The 14,543-nt window shown below is 44.9% G+C and overlaps 2 protein-coding genes across 5 annotated transcripts in view; one reads left to right on the top strand and one right to left on the bottom strand.

The window, feature by feature from the left end:
* SERHL2 (serine hydrolase like 2) overlaps nucleotides 1–1,476 on the top strand; it is a 41,489-nt gene extending 40,013 nt beyond the window's left edge. For all 3 annotated transcript variants that reach the window (XM_053258505.1, XM_053258503.1, XM_053258506.1), the window contains one exon: nucleotides 104–1,476. In XM_053258505.1, coding sequence (XP_053114480.1) covers nucleotides 104–223 — 120 coding nt within the window. In that variant the 3' untranslated portion in view covers nucleotides 224–1,476. The remainder of the gene's footprint in view (nucleotides 1–103) is intronic.
* Nucleotides 1,477–2,110: 634 nt separating this feature from the next.
* RRP7A (ribosomal RNA processing 7 homolog A) lies at nucleotides 2,111–12,586 on the bottom strand. 2 transcript variants are annotated; one of them, XM_053258507.1, is made up of 7 exons: nucleotides 12,386–12,586; nucleotides 9,804–9,946; nucleotides 7,763–7,888; nucleotides 6,915–7,038; nucleotides 3,770–3,867; nucleotides 3,236–3,434; nucleotides 2,111–2,528 (listed from the first exon to the last, which is right to left on the bottom strand). In XM_053258507.1, the coding sequence occupies exons 1-7, from the start codon at nucleotides 12,450–12,452 to the stop codon at nucleotides 2,443–2,445; spliced, it is 843 nt and encodes a 280-aa protein (XP_053114482.1). In that variant the 5' UTR covers nucleotides 12,453–12,586; the 3' UTR covers nucleotides 2,111–2,442. The 2 variants fall into 2 exon arrangements, with proteins under 2 accessions (XP_053114482.1, XP_053114483.1); XM_053258508.1 differs by lacking the exon at nucleotides 7,763–7,888 and having other exon boundaries at nucleotides 12,386–12,572.
* Nucleotides 12,587–14,543: the final 1,957 nt, after the last annotated feature.

Below are 14,543 nucleotides of genomic sequence, written 5' to 3'. Positions count from 1 at the left end.
CTTTACAAACTGATAGTATTTAATAGCATCTCCATTAGAGTTAACTGTTTTGGATATCTGGATTTTCAACTCTGTTTCTCACTGTATCCTCTCTCACTTGCAGCGCTTCCAGTTAAGTGAAGTTGCTGGGAATCACTTTGTCCATCTGAATGAGCCTGAGGTTGTGGCTGGTATCATCAGTCTCTTCTTAAACAAAGATCAAATACCTAAAGCCAGTCTGTAGCAAAGCACCTACATCATCATGGCTTAACGTCCAGGAGTTGGACTCCCAATGAAGAACCAATCCTTACTTCTGCTTGAGTGAGAAGATAGTTGCTGCTGAACTTTTACAAGAATAAATTGTGTGATGTAATTTGCACAGAAAATAACTTATAGGCAGCCAATAATCCTGTAAGGAACACTGGAGCCACATTTACATTTGTCAAAAAATGTACCTTCTACTAGAGAAAAACTTCTGCTGCATTTGAATAGCATTTTGGGGTTAAACATTTTACTGAACAATCTAGCCAACTTCAGTTCTTCCTTATACCTGAGTTTTGTTGTGCACAATATGATCCCACTGTTATGCTCAGTGGGATCATAGGAGCTGGAGAGGGTGAGCGGAGGATCATCTTGAAATTCTCAATCAGGTGCTTGATATTAGCACTCACCATAGCAGATAATTTTGCTGAGTCAAAGGCTAGTCAAAGTCTAACTGCTATTCAGGTGTTAAAACTGTTTCAGTAACTACATCTCAGGCCCTGCTCATGACCCCACCATTAACAGAGATCCAGTTGGCAAGAACTAGAGACGGCCTTTTTGGTTGTGGCCCCTCAGCTTTGGAATGCCCTGCCTGAAGAGCTTCACCATGCTCCTTCCCTCAGTGTTTCTAAAAAACATCTCAAAATGCAGCTTTTGAAGGAGGCTTTTAAATGCTCCATTATTGTTTTGTTATAGATCTGGTAGGTTCTTCAGCTTTTTATAGTTTTCAGTTTTAATTTGAACCTAATAATTGTGGTTTTTAATCTGACTTTTAAAAATTAATTTTATTACTTTTATTATATCTGTGTCTATCTTATTGTGAGCTGCCCCGAGCAGTAGTGCACTGGAGGGCAGGGTATACATATTTTAAATAATAATCAAAATAACTTCCAAAAGCCTTTCAGCAGAAGTACTTTTAAGGTTCTTCAAAGGCCTAGCGCAGGAGTGCAGAACTCAAATGGCCCAGTGGGCCAGAACCAACCATGACCTGCTGCATGAAGCTGAGGTCAATTTAATGCACGTTAAATTACTACATTAAAATTGGGTTGGAGTCTGGGAAAAAGGCAAGAGGAAAGAGGGATGGTGGCAGTAGGCTTCATTTGGGGGGCAGGGGACATCTGGTCTCAAGTGGCCGACTACGAATGTTCTACTTTGTTTTTATTCTGTTGTAAACCACCCAGTGATGTAAGTTTTGGGCGGTATAGAAGTGTCCAAATAAATAAATAAATGCATAGAGCTGCTGCCGCTCATTAGTGGGAAAGGCCAAAAGCTCTTTCATGGCTCCTGCTGTTGCTGCAGGATATTCCTTTCTGGGGGGATCTGGCCCCCAGGCCTTATGTTGTGCAGGCCTGGCCTAGAGAGAAACAGCTTGTCTGCCTTTTCAAACAACACTTTGCCACTTCTACCAGTCCCATAAGCTGCACTACTTAAGAGCAATACATTTGATTTCAGATCACATTTCTTTCCACATAGGCAGACTCCACGTGCCTATTGTGGATGTTCTCTCCAAATATAATCTCTTGCTTGTTTTTTAATGTCTACATTTGAACCCATGAGGACATTCAGGGCCTACTTCGGTTTAGTGCCGTAACAGGAAAGGCTGCGAAGCAGGATAGTGTGTCAACAGTTATTGCCACTCGCATATCTATCTTGGAATATAAACAGATTGCATGTCTGTCTTGATAAGATCTGGGAACAGCACTGGCTGTTCATCTTTGCACATCGTATTCTGGGGATGCAGAACCTTTGTTGCAGATGCTACCGCTACATTAGGATGCAAAGAGAGGTAATGCACCAAAAAAGGTTTTTCCAGCAATCTACACCTGTAGAAAACAGACCAGTGAAGATCAAGAGACCACAAGACACATGATAGCACATAGAAAAATCTATTTCAATTGAAATGCAGTAGAAGTCCTTATGGTGTATGGGCATGGACTCTTTTGGCAAAATGAAGCATGTGCCACAGACCCACAACCTACAGAGCAGTCATTCATATGGATGCCCATTTGCAATCTGCCAGCCTTAAAACAACTTGAGCACATATGTGGAGCCTACAACTACCATTTCATCCATCACAGTTCAGGAGATATTACAGGGGAAAGAGCCGGTATTGGGACAGGCTTCCCAGAAGCCCCACAAAAACTTCCTCCGCCTGCTTACTGTGACAACTGTCCTTTTGGCAGCAGTTGTAGATTCTGCAACTCAGTACGGCCGGAACTTTCTCTGTGCTCGCATGAGTGCTATTTTCTGTTTGTCCTCTTCAAATTTCTTCCGTAGCTGGGCTATGTCTGAAAGATACATAAAGGAGAGACTAGATCAATCACAGTAGGATCAGGTGAACAGTACCCAGATATTTCATTTGCTTTGCATTTTTAACCTCTTTATAAAGCCCATTTTCATAGGACAAGAGTCTACTACACAAGTGTTAAAAGTAGAGTTTCTTTGGTTCAGAAATAATCTTGTCTAGCTTGTCATCTCCACTATTATTTTCTACTAGGTATGTTGTGAAACCATCCTGGGGGATTTAAACTGTGTGCTGCTCTTCCAATGATGCTTCAAATGAAACTCAGGCTGCCCACTATCAGAGCAGGTTCTGCCAAGGATGCTTAAGTAGGAAGCCTGAGGGTTTGTGTGGGGAGAGAATGCTTTTATGCTCCTGGCGTCTTCACTGTTGGGTCAGCAGGTGACCAGCAGGAGGAACAGAACAGCTCCGCTCCCAGCTCATCAGTCATCCATTCAGAGTGAACAAATATGGTAGGTGACAGGAGCTTAAAAAAAAATCCTGCCCTGCCACAGAAGACTTTACAGTCTAATCAACTGAAGGCTCAAAAGATCACAAAAGCACAGCAGTTTTGTTTGGTTCAACAATCATGTTTCTGCTAAACTTCAGTCAGGAAATGCAGTCTGCCAACGATCCACCATTTTAGCCCTTCTCACTACGAATGGCACTAAATCCTATTGCTCTGAGATGGCAGGTGAAGAGTAAGTTACTCACGCTCCCTCTTGGTCTCACGATGTTGCCAAGCGTAGAAGTTGAGCAGCTCCTTGCGTGCCCTCTTGCGTTTTTCCCTCTCCAGCGCCCTCAAGTTGGCTGCCTCTGTCCGTGGGAGTCCAGGCCGTCGACCTTTCCTTGTCACCCTCACCCACCCTTCCTCATCTGGGACACCATCTTCCTCCTCAGCTTTCGCCTCTTCCTATGTCAGTGAAAAGAACAGGAAAGGTGGGAAGATGTGAAAAAAGAAGTGACAGGAAAGGATTCTTCCATTTCACAGAAACCCTGCTTATAACAGGACATTTCCACCTATACTTTACAGCCCTTTAGTGAAGGAGTTCCAACACCTATACCTCTGCCATGTACTATCAACAAGAAATACACTCTATAATTCAAGGCCAATAGTGGATTGTCATTCATTGAATGCCCCTGGGCTTTGCCTTTCATTATCTCCTGGTAACTAGGCTCGACACTTTGAAAGGACACTTTCAGGGAAACATGCTTGGTTGACACAACTGTATCTTCAGTATTCCCTACCTCTGCAACCTTCTGGTCATAGCCTTGCATGAAAGTGTCCACCTCTGTCTTCAGCTCAACAGGATCCACAAGGGAAGCTGCATACCTGGCAATCCATTCTGAGATAAAGAAGAAAATCAGTTACTAAGTATTGTAGCGCAGTCACAGTTACTAAGTATTGTAGCGCAGTCACCCTCCACAAGATACCTGAAGCACACACAACCTAACCACAGGCTCCACTGTGCCTCCCCACCCCCAATTATTATTGATTATCAGAAATAAAATCTGTGTGAAAGAAAACCTGTGAACTTCTTACTCTCAGGCTAATAGTCAATTGTGTGCTGGTAGCTTGTTAAAGCAGCTACCACATGAAGCTGAAATTAACAAGCTCCAAAATGTCATTATATCAACCAACAAATAATAATAATAAAGGTGAACCCCGTTATCTGTGGTGGTTCCATTCTGTGTGTGTGTGGGGGGGACCACAGATAATGGAACAGCAGGTAATGGGGCATTAAATTCAATGGGATTGGGGCGGGTGTTAGGTTTCTGGAGGCTGGAAAATTGCAGAAACCTCCCTCCCCCATGTGAAAAAGGTGGGGGAAAGGCAAATAAAGGGCCCTACTGTGCTCTGTGGGTGTCCAGCTAAATTGGACACCCAATTTAGGAAGCCAGGAATTCTCTCACCAGTCCCAAATTCCCCATTTTTCCATTAAAAAACCGGGGGAAATGCTTTAAAAAAAATTGAGCCACAAAATGGTGACCGAAAATGACCTCCAAGGTCATTTACAGCCATCTAGGAACCATGGATTTGTGGGCTTGTGTGTCCGCAGATAATGAGTTTGGTGTCAATTAAGAGCCCCTGGTGGTGCAGTGGTAAAACTGCCGCCCTGTAACCAGAAGGTTACAAGTTCGATCCTGACCAGGGGCTCAAGGTTGACTCAGCCTTCCATCCTTCCGAGGTCGGTAAAATGAGTACCCAGAATGTTGGGGGCAATATGCTAAAATCATTGTAAACCGCTTAGAGAGCTCCGGCTATAGAGCGGTATATAAATGTAAGTGCTATTGCTAATTAGACACCTGTGGATACGCGGAACCACGAATAGCAAGGTCCACCTGTAATACTTAACACCTGCATAGTACTTTTGAATGTTCAAAGTGCTTCACATATATTGTCTTGCTGTAATCCTTGCGACAGCCATGTAAGTTCAGTGGCCAACATAAGGTGGAGTCCTCCAGCAACAGTGCAGTCTGCGTGGAGACAGCTATGGACGTGTAAAGCAACCCCAATGCTGTTAAGAATCAAGAGTTGCACAATCAAGCATTACCTCAGCTAAGTTGTGTTAAGAACCAAGAGTTGCACAATCAGCAGTACCTCAGTTGTGGCAAATGGGAGTAACTGTATTAGCACTGATTGTGCAACCACTTGTTTGCAACGGAGTGAGGACTACCATATGAGTCCACAGCCCCAGTATGAGTCACACCATTGCAGGAACACTGTGCATCATGTCGACCAGTATTATTATCCCCATATTGCAGACTGAAAGGGAACAGCTTGCCTAAGGCCACCTAGTAAGTTCAGGGCAGAAATGAGGTTTGAACTGGGGATTTACCGATTCATCTCTTAGCCACCACACCAGCCACTGACTGCTTCCTGACTTTTGAATTAAATCCTGTCATTATTTAATTCCTCAAAAGCTCACATTGCCATCTTTTTCCGGAGAATGAGGGTACCAACTGGAAGGTGATTTCCTCTCACTCCAAGGTATAGTTGTCAAGACATCATGGGGCTGCCTTAATCGGCCTCTCAGGACTACACTCCCTGACATAGGAAGCTGCCTTACACAGAATCTAACCATTGATCCATCTAGTTCAGTACTGTCTACATTGACTGGCAACAGCTCTCCACACAGGCAGGAGTCTCTCCCAAGCCAACCTAAAGATGCCAGGGATTAAACTTGGGACCTTCTAAATGCAAAGCAGATGCTCTACCACTGAGCTATGGCCCCACCCTCTAAGGGGGATGTCTTACAGCAGGCAGTGTTCACATGCAGTCACCCATCCAAATGCAGACCAAACTCTGCTTAGCAAATGGAACAATTCATACTCACTACTGCAAGACCCACTCTTCTCCCCAATGAGAATGCAGTAGCTGTTATTGTTACGAACATTTATATGCCACTTCTCAACAACAAAATTGTTAGCCGCCCAGAGATGTAAGTTTGGGCGGGGTATAAATTTGATAGGTAAGATAAGATAAAGGTCTCATGGCACAGCTCACAACCTAAGAACAAAAAGAGACAAGGGAGACACCAGCAAACAGCCCCTGGAAAAGACACTCTGCTGGGCTAAATAGGATCAATTGTTTCCTTCCTGCTAAATGTAAGAGAATCACTACTAGTATGTGCCTCTTGGTCTAGATTCAGGGCTGCTCAACTTTGGTCCCCCTGAAGATGTTGGCCTACAACTCTCATAATCCCTGGCTGTTGGCTGCTGTGGCTGGGAATTATGGGAATTGTAGTCCAAAAACAGCTGGGGGCCCTAAGTTGAGCAGGCCTGGGAGATAATGAAACTTAATGGCCCTCAATGAAATGTTTGATGAATGACAATCCCCGATTGGCCCTAAACTATGCTACCTTTCTTGCATATTAAATAAAGCAAAGGCAGTCTGATAATAAACTGTAGAAGTACAGTGAAACTTTGTTCTAGTTTGAGAAGTAAGAGGTGGTAGATGGAAATGATAAATCATCTTTTCTGGCAGTGGACAAGATTCCCTGCAAGCTAAATGAGACGTTCAGGGAATTCAAAAGGGAAAAAGGATGAAGAAACTAACATGTCTCGTTCAGCACCCAATTTGGCAGGTATCGCTATTCGTCCCATCCCACCTCCAAAGAGTTCAGCACAGAAGACCTGGTCCCCCAATCATTTCACCCACGTTATTCTCACAGCAACCCTATGATAGGTTTGGATGAGAGAAAGTGACTGGCCCAAGGTCATCCCAGGGAGCTTCATGACTGAATGGGGATTTGAACATAGGTCTCCTTCATCTGCCCAATATTCATTCCAACCTTAAGGAAGGGAGTAGCCAAAAACTGAATCCCCACACACATATATAGGTCAGAGCAGAGAGAAAGGGGGAAGTTTTGAGGAACAGTGGTTAACTTACTGTGAACACCAGTTTTCACAGGGTGTTTGTCAGAAGATATCACTAGGGGCCCCTGTGTTGATAAGGATTTGGCAGCCTGTATTCCAGCTGGACTCTTAAACACCACATAGGCAACCTGGAACCCCTAGGAAGCAAGAAGCATATTGTTATGGGTTGGGCCTGTTCTCTACCACACATGGCCCCAAAACAAGAAAGCTAGCCATACACTGCTCATGGGGAGTCACCTCTCCCTTGTTCTGCACTTCTGTCCACTTGTCCTCATGGAAGTCAAAGTTCTCTCTTCTATAGACTGGCTCTTCTGAAAAGGAGAGAGAAAGCCAGCCACACATGTGGCTTCTATGGCTCAGTTCTGTGTTTAATGGGGTGTATTTTTCTTCTTAGTACTAAAAGGTTGTTGGCTTTTTAACAATGGAGCAGATGAAAGAAGAGAAACAAAAAGGGCCACATGTAGCCTCCCTAGTCATGATGGCTGCAGAATACAAAACCATAATATGAAGGCTGCTGGTGCTGCATGTTCCCCTCACCCATAGTATTAAGGGGCTATTTCCACTGGAATACTTTGCAGTCTGTTCAGGCCTCACAGTGTGGTTCTGTGCTATGCGCAGAATCAAGCTGTCATTAGCAGTTTCTGATGTTCAGGCTGCCTTAGAGATCCCGAATCAACAAATTGGGAGGCTGACTTTAGTTACAAAGAAGCTAAAACCTGGGAAGCTGGAACCAAAAGGGTAGCTATAGTGGTGCTTTTGAAAAGTGTTCCCCTCCCACTTCCAAAATAAAAATACCTCATTCTTTCCCCACCACCTTCCTTCAACCTGCAACCCCACCCATGCTCATTATTTTCATTATACCAGAAGTGTCTTTGTACTGAAGAACTTGGACTTGGGTGCTTCTGGCTTTTCTCCCAGTGTTGGCTTTCCACACATCTCCACAGACTGTACCGAACAGCAACTGGAGAACAACCTTGATAAACATTCCTTCAAACAACAGAATAAAGTCCATCACCATTCATGGCTATAGTTGGGGCAATCCCTGAAGGCTGAAGTCATCCCCAGTACCCGTTTCCCAGTTTATTTAGTTTGTTTTTTAAGTACCTTCTCCTCTGGGCTATTTGGCCACAGCTTTTTCTTAATCACCCTCAGTGACATATATGGCATCCAGAACCTGGGCATGCTGCCACCCGTTACTTTGGCTCTTCCACAGGACAATATATTTGAGCAACAGGACACCAGATCACTGATCTTGTTGATTCATACGCCCTATCTACTTTAAAAAACAAACCAAAGAACACTGTACTTTCCCTAGAATGCAACAAATGCATAATATGGTTCTGAATCAGAAGTTCTATATATGTGGTTTTACCCAGTTTATTTATATATATATATATATATATATAGTTAAAGAATGGATATAAGTGCAAGCACATAACAGAAAGTTAGTACTAAGCACAGCAGTGGCCCAATACTTGTTAGATCACCATTGATCCAACTTTCTAATGGATCTCAGACATGGTCTGAGGACAGATCCATGTTCCAGTAGCAGTAGGAATGATACTTTCCTTGTATTTCACTAGGCAATCTGAGAATTCTATGGCAGTGTATAAAATACTGCTATATGTCTTGAGAATGGTGAGAGCAGGAGTGTCCTCAGTTCCATAAACACGAATGGAGAAATGCTGCAACTTTTCTCTTACAACTTGTACTTTGTCCAGAATAGATAAAATGCACTGCTTTTATATAATGTTTCAAAGCCTTCTAAACACATGTCAGAATACAGAGAGAGCAGCCACCCTGAAAGAGAGATCAGAACGATTCTCTCTGTATTTCATATTAAGTAGTGATGGTCACCAAACAGGTTTGTAGCTAAGATGAGCTCTGAACCAGACTTCATGGTTTGAAGCTCATTCCTTGTCTTGATGCCTAGCAGAGTCAAAGGTGTTATGGTACTTTAACAGATGATCGAGTTCCAACATCTAGTGAAAGGTAAGAACTTACCTTGGGCAATGCCAAATGGGAGTTTTTGAAATATAACTAAAGTACTACTGGGACATTGTAGCCACTTAATGGTTCAAATCCCCATAGGTATGTTTCCCAGACTATGGGAAACACCTATATCGGACAGCTGTGATATAGGAAGATGTTGAAAGGCATCATCTCAAACTGCATGGGATGGGAGGAGTCAATGGTAAACCCCTCCTGTATTCTACCAAAGACAATCACAGGGCTTTGTGGTCGCCAGGAGTTGAAAATGACTTGACGGAACACTTTACCTTTACTGGGACATTATAGTTTTCCTAATAACTTGTTTTACTGACACTGCAAGGAAGTTGTCACACACTGACTGGATGACCAAGAAAACCTAAAGCTCTTCTTTAGCTCAGTGTTTCACAACTTGTGTATGTTTGCCATTTTAGAGTCACTGGCTGGGATACAGCACCATGTACTGCCCATGGAAGAGAGATGCCCGTGTGCACCTTCTAGCCCAGCCGAGAGCGGGTATTTGCAGAAAGCAGCGGGGGTTGTGCTGCCCCACAACTACTGCCATTCTTTCCAATGGTGGTGGCACAGAGCAGCAATTATGCTCACCTTCAGGTGCATGCAACAACCTCCACTCTCTGCAAGGGCAGGGTCTCAGCTGGGAGTGGAAGGTGCACATGTGTATCCCTCTAGGGGCAGCTCGTTGCACTGTATCCCAACCATGCTTTTCAAAAATAAACAAGACCAAATTCTTAATTACCTGTTTAAAGCCAAAACACCAGCCAGACTCACTACTCTCTCCCCAATGACCACCTTCTCTGTAGAATGACCACCTTCTCGGTCCTAGTTAAACTCTTTTTTTTACCACTGTCCTTTCTCTGCTGTTCTCAGTGCACAAGAGCTCAGATAAACTCACCTCTGTACAATATGGAGGAACATTAAGGACAAATAGGGTACGGTTTGGAGGCTTGTTAGGATCTGTGTCCTCTCTGACTTTGTGCTCCTTCACATAAAGATAGTGAGGTGATTGATACTCTTCGGAGAACTTAATTGGAATAGCTAAAAGAGAGAGAGAGAGATGTTTTGTGAATAGTTGACTACAGCAAGGACAACCCTAAGGATACTTTTAATACACTAAATACAACCAGCAGCTATCATCCACACTACCTAGGCAATGATCTCAGGTTGATTCTGAGTTAGCCCCTTAAAAAAAATGGGGGAAGAAAGTGGGTACACACATCTCACCCTCCACCCATCACTTAATTATGCGGGAATTGTGACTGTTCACCTAAACAACCCCTCTGCACAATTAGGCTTTGGCATGCCAGGTGGGTGTGTGTCCACAAGTTTCCTCCAAGGTGTGCGCACACACACATTTTTAGGTCACTCAATTTTAGATTCTGCTCAGGTTCCATCAGGCAGGCCCCACTTTGCATGCACATGAGCACACACTGCCTTGATACTGAAGCCCAGAACAAAACTTATTCCATGCACAGATTAAAAAAAAATTAGAAGGAACACTGGTGCCCATGCTTCTTCACCACACATTTAAGGGGCTGATTCAGAGAATCATCCAAACCAGTCTTTTAACAAATACAGCCTTTTAACAAATACTTTCCCAAGCTAATAAAGCAGAATTTCTCTGTAACATTCAGAAGTCTTCAAAATTCAAGTGTGCAAAACAGAGGGTTAAGAACATAACATACTATTATTTATACAATAGGACTAGGAAATAAGGAAGTATAAAACTGAGGTTAATTGTCCAGTAATGACCGGATGTTCTACTGGCTGACCCCCAATTCATGTTTGTACAATAATATTTGAGATGATGGTTCAGAACAGAAATTGTGATAACAATCAAAATATATTGCTTCATTCGGGGTTTGCTGGTGAAAGGTTTTCTTGGTCTCCCGAGATGATTTGGGAAGAATAGAGCTAGTATAAGAAGAAGTATTAGGAGAATTATTGCTCCCAAGAAGTCTTTAACTGCGAAATATGGGGCGAATGGGAGTTTTTTGGGATTTGAGTTTAAGCTGGTTGGATTGTTTGGCCCCGTTTTGTGAAGGAAAAGAAGTGTAGGATAGCTGTGGCCAGGACTGTGAATGGGGGTAGGAAGTAGAAGCAAAAAAACCACCCCAGGTTAAAAGCACTTTATCGACTACAAAAGATACGTGCAGGTGAAGAGAGCTGAGCTCTTCTCTGCCTGACCTGACCATAATATATTAATAATAAACTTTATTTGTTAGCCACCCCATAACAAATTGTTTTCTGGGTGGCTTACAACACAACATTAAAACATGAGATAAAAACACACATTAAATCATAACAGACTAAAAAAAGAGAGGGAGGAAATACAAGATACAACAATTTAAAACACTTTTAAAAAAATCAGTTACAACCAGATCATCGTTTTTTTAAATTTAGATTTAAAAGGCCTGAGTGAACAAAAAGGTCTTCACTTGGCATCTAAAAGAACAAAGTGATGAAGCCAGGTGAACCTCACTGGGGAGACTATTCCATAAACGGTGCAACCACCAAAAAGGTCCTCTCCCTAGTAGCTACCCACCTCACCTCATTTGGCGGGGCACCCAGAGAAGGGCCTCCAAAGAAGATCTTAAGGATCAGGTTGGAAAATATGGGGCAAGGCACTCCCTCAGGTAACCCTGTCCCAAGCCATTTCAGGGCTTTAAAGGTTAAAAATAGTACCTTGAACTGGGCCTGGAAACGAACTGGGAGCCAGTGCAGCTGACGAAGCACAGGCACGATATGCTCAAAACGTCCAGTCCCAGTTAGTAATCTGGAGACCGTCCTCCATAGTGTCAGGCACTCTGCCTGAATCATTTCCAGCATCAGAACTGTACTGGGGTACATGTGCCTGGATGGACCATGATGAGGAAAAACAGTAAGATGGTTTAGCTTACCTTAGGATCATGCAGCTTTTGCTGTAACAAGTCATTTCCAAACTCCCTGGTTCATGCATGTGAACAGCAAACCTGACTGCCCTGGGCTTCGCCCTTGCTGAGGTGGTAAATTGTGTCTGGGCTGTATCACCTCAGTGCACAAGTGAGCGTCCCTGTGATTCAATACTCTTCCATACCACCACCACCACACACAACACACGAGTTCCGTCACGTGGAAAAATCAGACATCAAAGCGGGGGAAAGGTTCCACTCCCTAGCCTTCTCCCGACATTCAGGATTTCCTCGTGTGCAGACAGCTTCATTACCAAGGGTGGAGGAGCAGCACCCCATCACATGAACCATCACCTGCTGCCGCCTCAAGTGGTACATTCCAGACACAGGCCAAGCACCTGTGAGTGAGAACTCCATTGATGGAGTTATGCAGAAAAGAAACGTCATTCTGCATAGCTCAAACTTAAAGCGAGGAGGCTACAGAGAAGCAACTGGGACTGGCACTCTGCCAACGGACTAAGTAAAAGAGCCGGCCTGCTCCCCCCGCTTCACCTACAAAGGGCACAAATACCCGCTAGCTGCTCACCCGTGTATCCTACAGGGGCGACGACAGCCTCTTCAGCTTTTACATGCTTCTTCTTGGAAGTCGCCATCTTAGGTCAAAGGGCAAGAAGGACGGGGAAGGAAGTTGCGTCTTCAACCACCTGACCGGTTATCGCAAAGGTTTTTGGGAGTTGTAGTTTTTGCTGGAAAACCAGCGGCGCCAAGGGGTGGTACCCTCTTCGTCCTCAGGTGCGGCGGACTGACTCTTGTGAAAAATCTTCCTACTAGTCTTTGAAGACGTCCTTCCAGTGCTTTGCTTCTAAAGTGGGATGTACTAGGTTAGCCTCACCTTCTCCTGTTTGAGGTTCAGTGGATGGCTGAGATCAATCAATCAGTCTTTATCACGGTCTCAGACCAGCATAAAGTAAAAGGGGTGATTACATAATAAAACAGATATTAAAAGCCTGTGGATAGGTGATTAAATAGAAGATATAAATCTATTTTAAGACTATAAGAAGGCAGAAATAAAAGTAGAATTCAAAATAAAACTGGTTATAAAAGAGTAAATATTAGAAGCCTGTGGGTGAATGATGGCACAAGCATATACTAAAAAGCTGTTTAAAAATCAGGAGTAAAATTAAAATAAAGAGCATCATAGAAAGAGACAATAATAATAATAATAATTCAATTTCTATACATTATAATGCATTAAAATGCATTATAAAGTCCTATAAGAGGCATTAAAAATTATAAAAAGACACACAATCATACAGGGGCAACTATAGTCATGGAAGAGGTTTTAGGGCAGGGTAACAAGCCAGAATGCTGTAGAGCTGTAGGAGTGCAGGGCTGCTATGAATAGCTTTGAGGCAGCAGGCAGAGGGCATGCTGAAATCTTATATAATAAAATGCTAGGTGTCTGCGTCCGTGTCTCTGACAGGTGTTCTGGGCATCCGCAGAGCGTGTGCGCAGAACATGCCGAAAGAGACAGGGATGCAGACGCGTTGGCCGGGAGGAGGAGAAGTGGCCGCCGCCAAAGCCGGGCGGGGGGAAAGGGGCGGTGGGGGAAGCCGGCCGAGGCGGCGGCGGAGCCGCGGCCAAGGCGTGAGTTCATGGAACGGCCGAGGCGGCGGCGGAGCTGTGGCCTCGGCCAGAGAAGGCAGAGGGCCAGGCCGCTAAGCGAAAGAGCCGGCGGGCCATGGCCACGAGGTGGCGGTGTGCCAGGCCATGAGGCGGCGGGGGCCGGGACCGGCCATCCAAGGCGGCCCGGCCGCAGATGACAGGCGGGGGCGGGAGCGGAGACGGAGGGCCCAGCCTGGCCACGGAGGCCGGCGGCGCAAACTGAAGTGGAGGCGAATGGCCCGGCCCGGCCGCGGAGGCCAGCGGTGAAGGGTGCGGCCTGGACGCGGAGGCCGGCGGCGAAGGGCCCGGCCCGGCCGCAGAGGCCGGCGGCGGCGCAGAGGCGGCAGAGACCCCCCCCCACCCAAAACCACCAGGGGAGGCGGAGGCCCCCCCCATCCAAGACCACCACGGAGTCCCCCCCAAAACCAATACCACCGCGGAGCCCCCCACCAAGACCACCGCGGAGGCCCCCCCCCACCCAAAACCACCGCGGAGGCCCCCCCCCCACCCAAAACCACCACGGGAGGCAGCGGGGGAGGGCGGAGAAGGCAACTAGCGCCCGTTATTTTAACGGGCTGAAAAATACTAGTTAGTCCATAAGTCAGTTGCTGGGCAGGAGGACATCAACCGCTGGATACCTGCTGCAGGTATGGAGTAGCCACCTCTTGTCCGAAGAAACTTAAGGATGGTTGAGATCAGGAAGGCGCTTTGCTGGATGACCACTGCAGCTGTGTACTGGAGCAGGATTAGGGTTACCAGCTATGACTGGTAATACATTTATCAATTTTTCTCATAATATCAAACCATTAAAACCTCCACGATTGCTTCCAATAGACTCCTGGAGAAGGATGCTGATTCTTGGAGACTCCAAGCCAGTTTTGAAAGGTTTCAACCCCAGAGTGGGTTCTAGCACTGTGCCCAGATCCAAATTATTATTGCTTTTATTAAATATATAAACCACAGTTCCCCAAAAACTGAAGGTGGTGTACAAAAATATAAATCTAAGAACACAAACCATCAAAATACATGTGACAAAACAAAAACAGCATATAGCAGACTAAAAAAACCCCCCAAAAATC

This window comes from Hemicordylus capensis, chromosome 5, assembly GCF_027244095.1.
Source record: "Hemicordylus capensis ecotype Gifberg chromosome 5, rHemCap1.1.pri, whole genome shotgun sequence".
NCBI lineage: Eukaryota > Metazoa > Chordata > Lepidosauria > Squamata > Cordylidae > Hemicordylus > Hemicordylus capensis.
Note: the sequence above shows the minus strand (reverse complement) of the source record. Positions and strands in the feature narration are given on the sequence as shown.

Coding starts and splice junctions, on each gene's coding strand:
- RRP7A (XM_053258507.1), bottom strand. CDS start 12,452: ATGGCGACTTCCAAGAAGAAGCATGTAAAAGCTGAAGAGGCTGTCGTC. Junction 7,039..7,762: donor TCAGTACAAAGACACTTCTG/GTATAATGAAAA, acceptor CTTGCTTCCTAG/GGGTTCCAGGTTGCCTATGT. Junction 2,529..3,235: donor TCGTGAGACCAAGAGGGAGC/GTGAGTAACTTA, acceptor TGTATCTTTCAG/ACATAGCCCAGCTACGGAAG.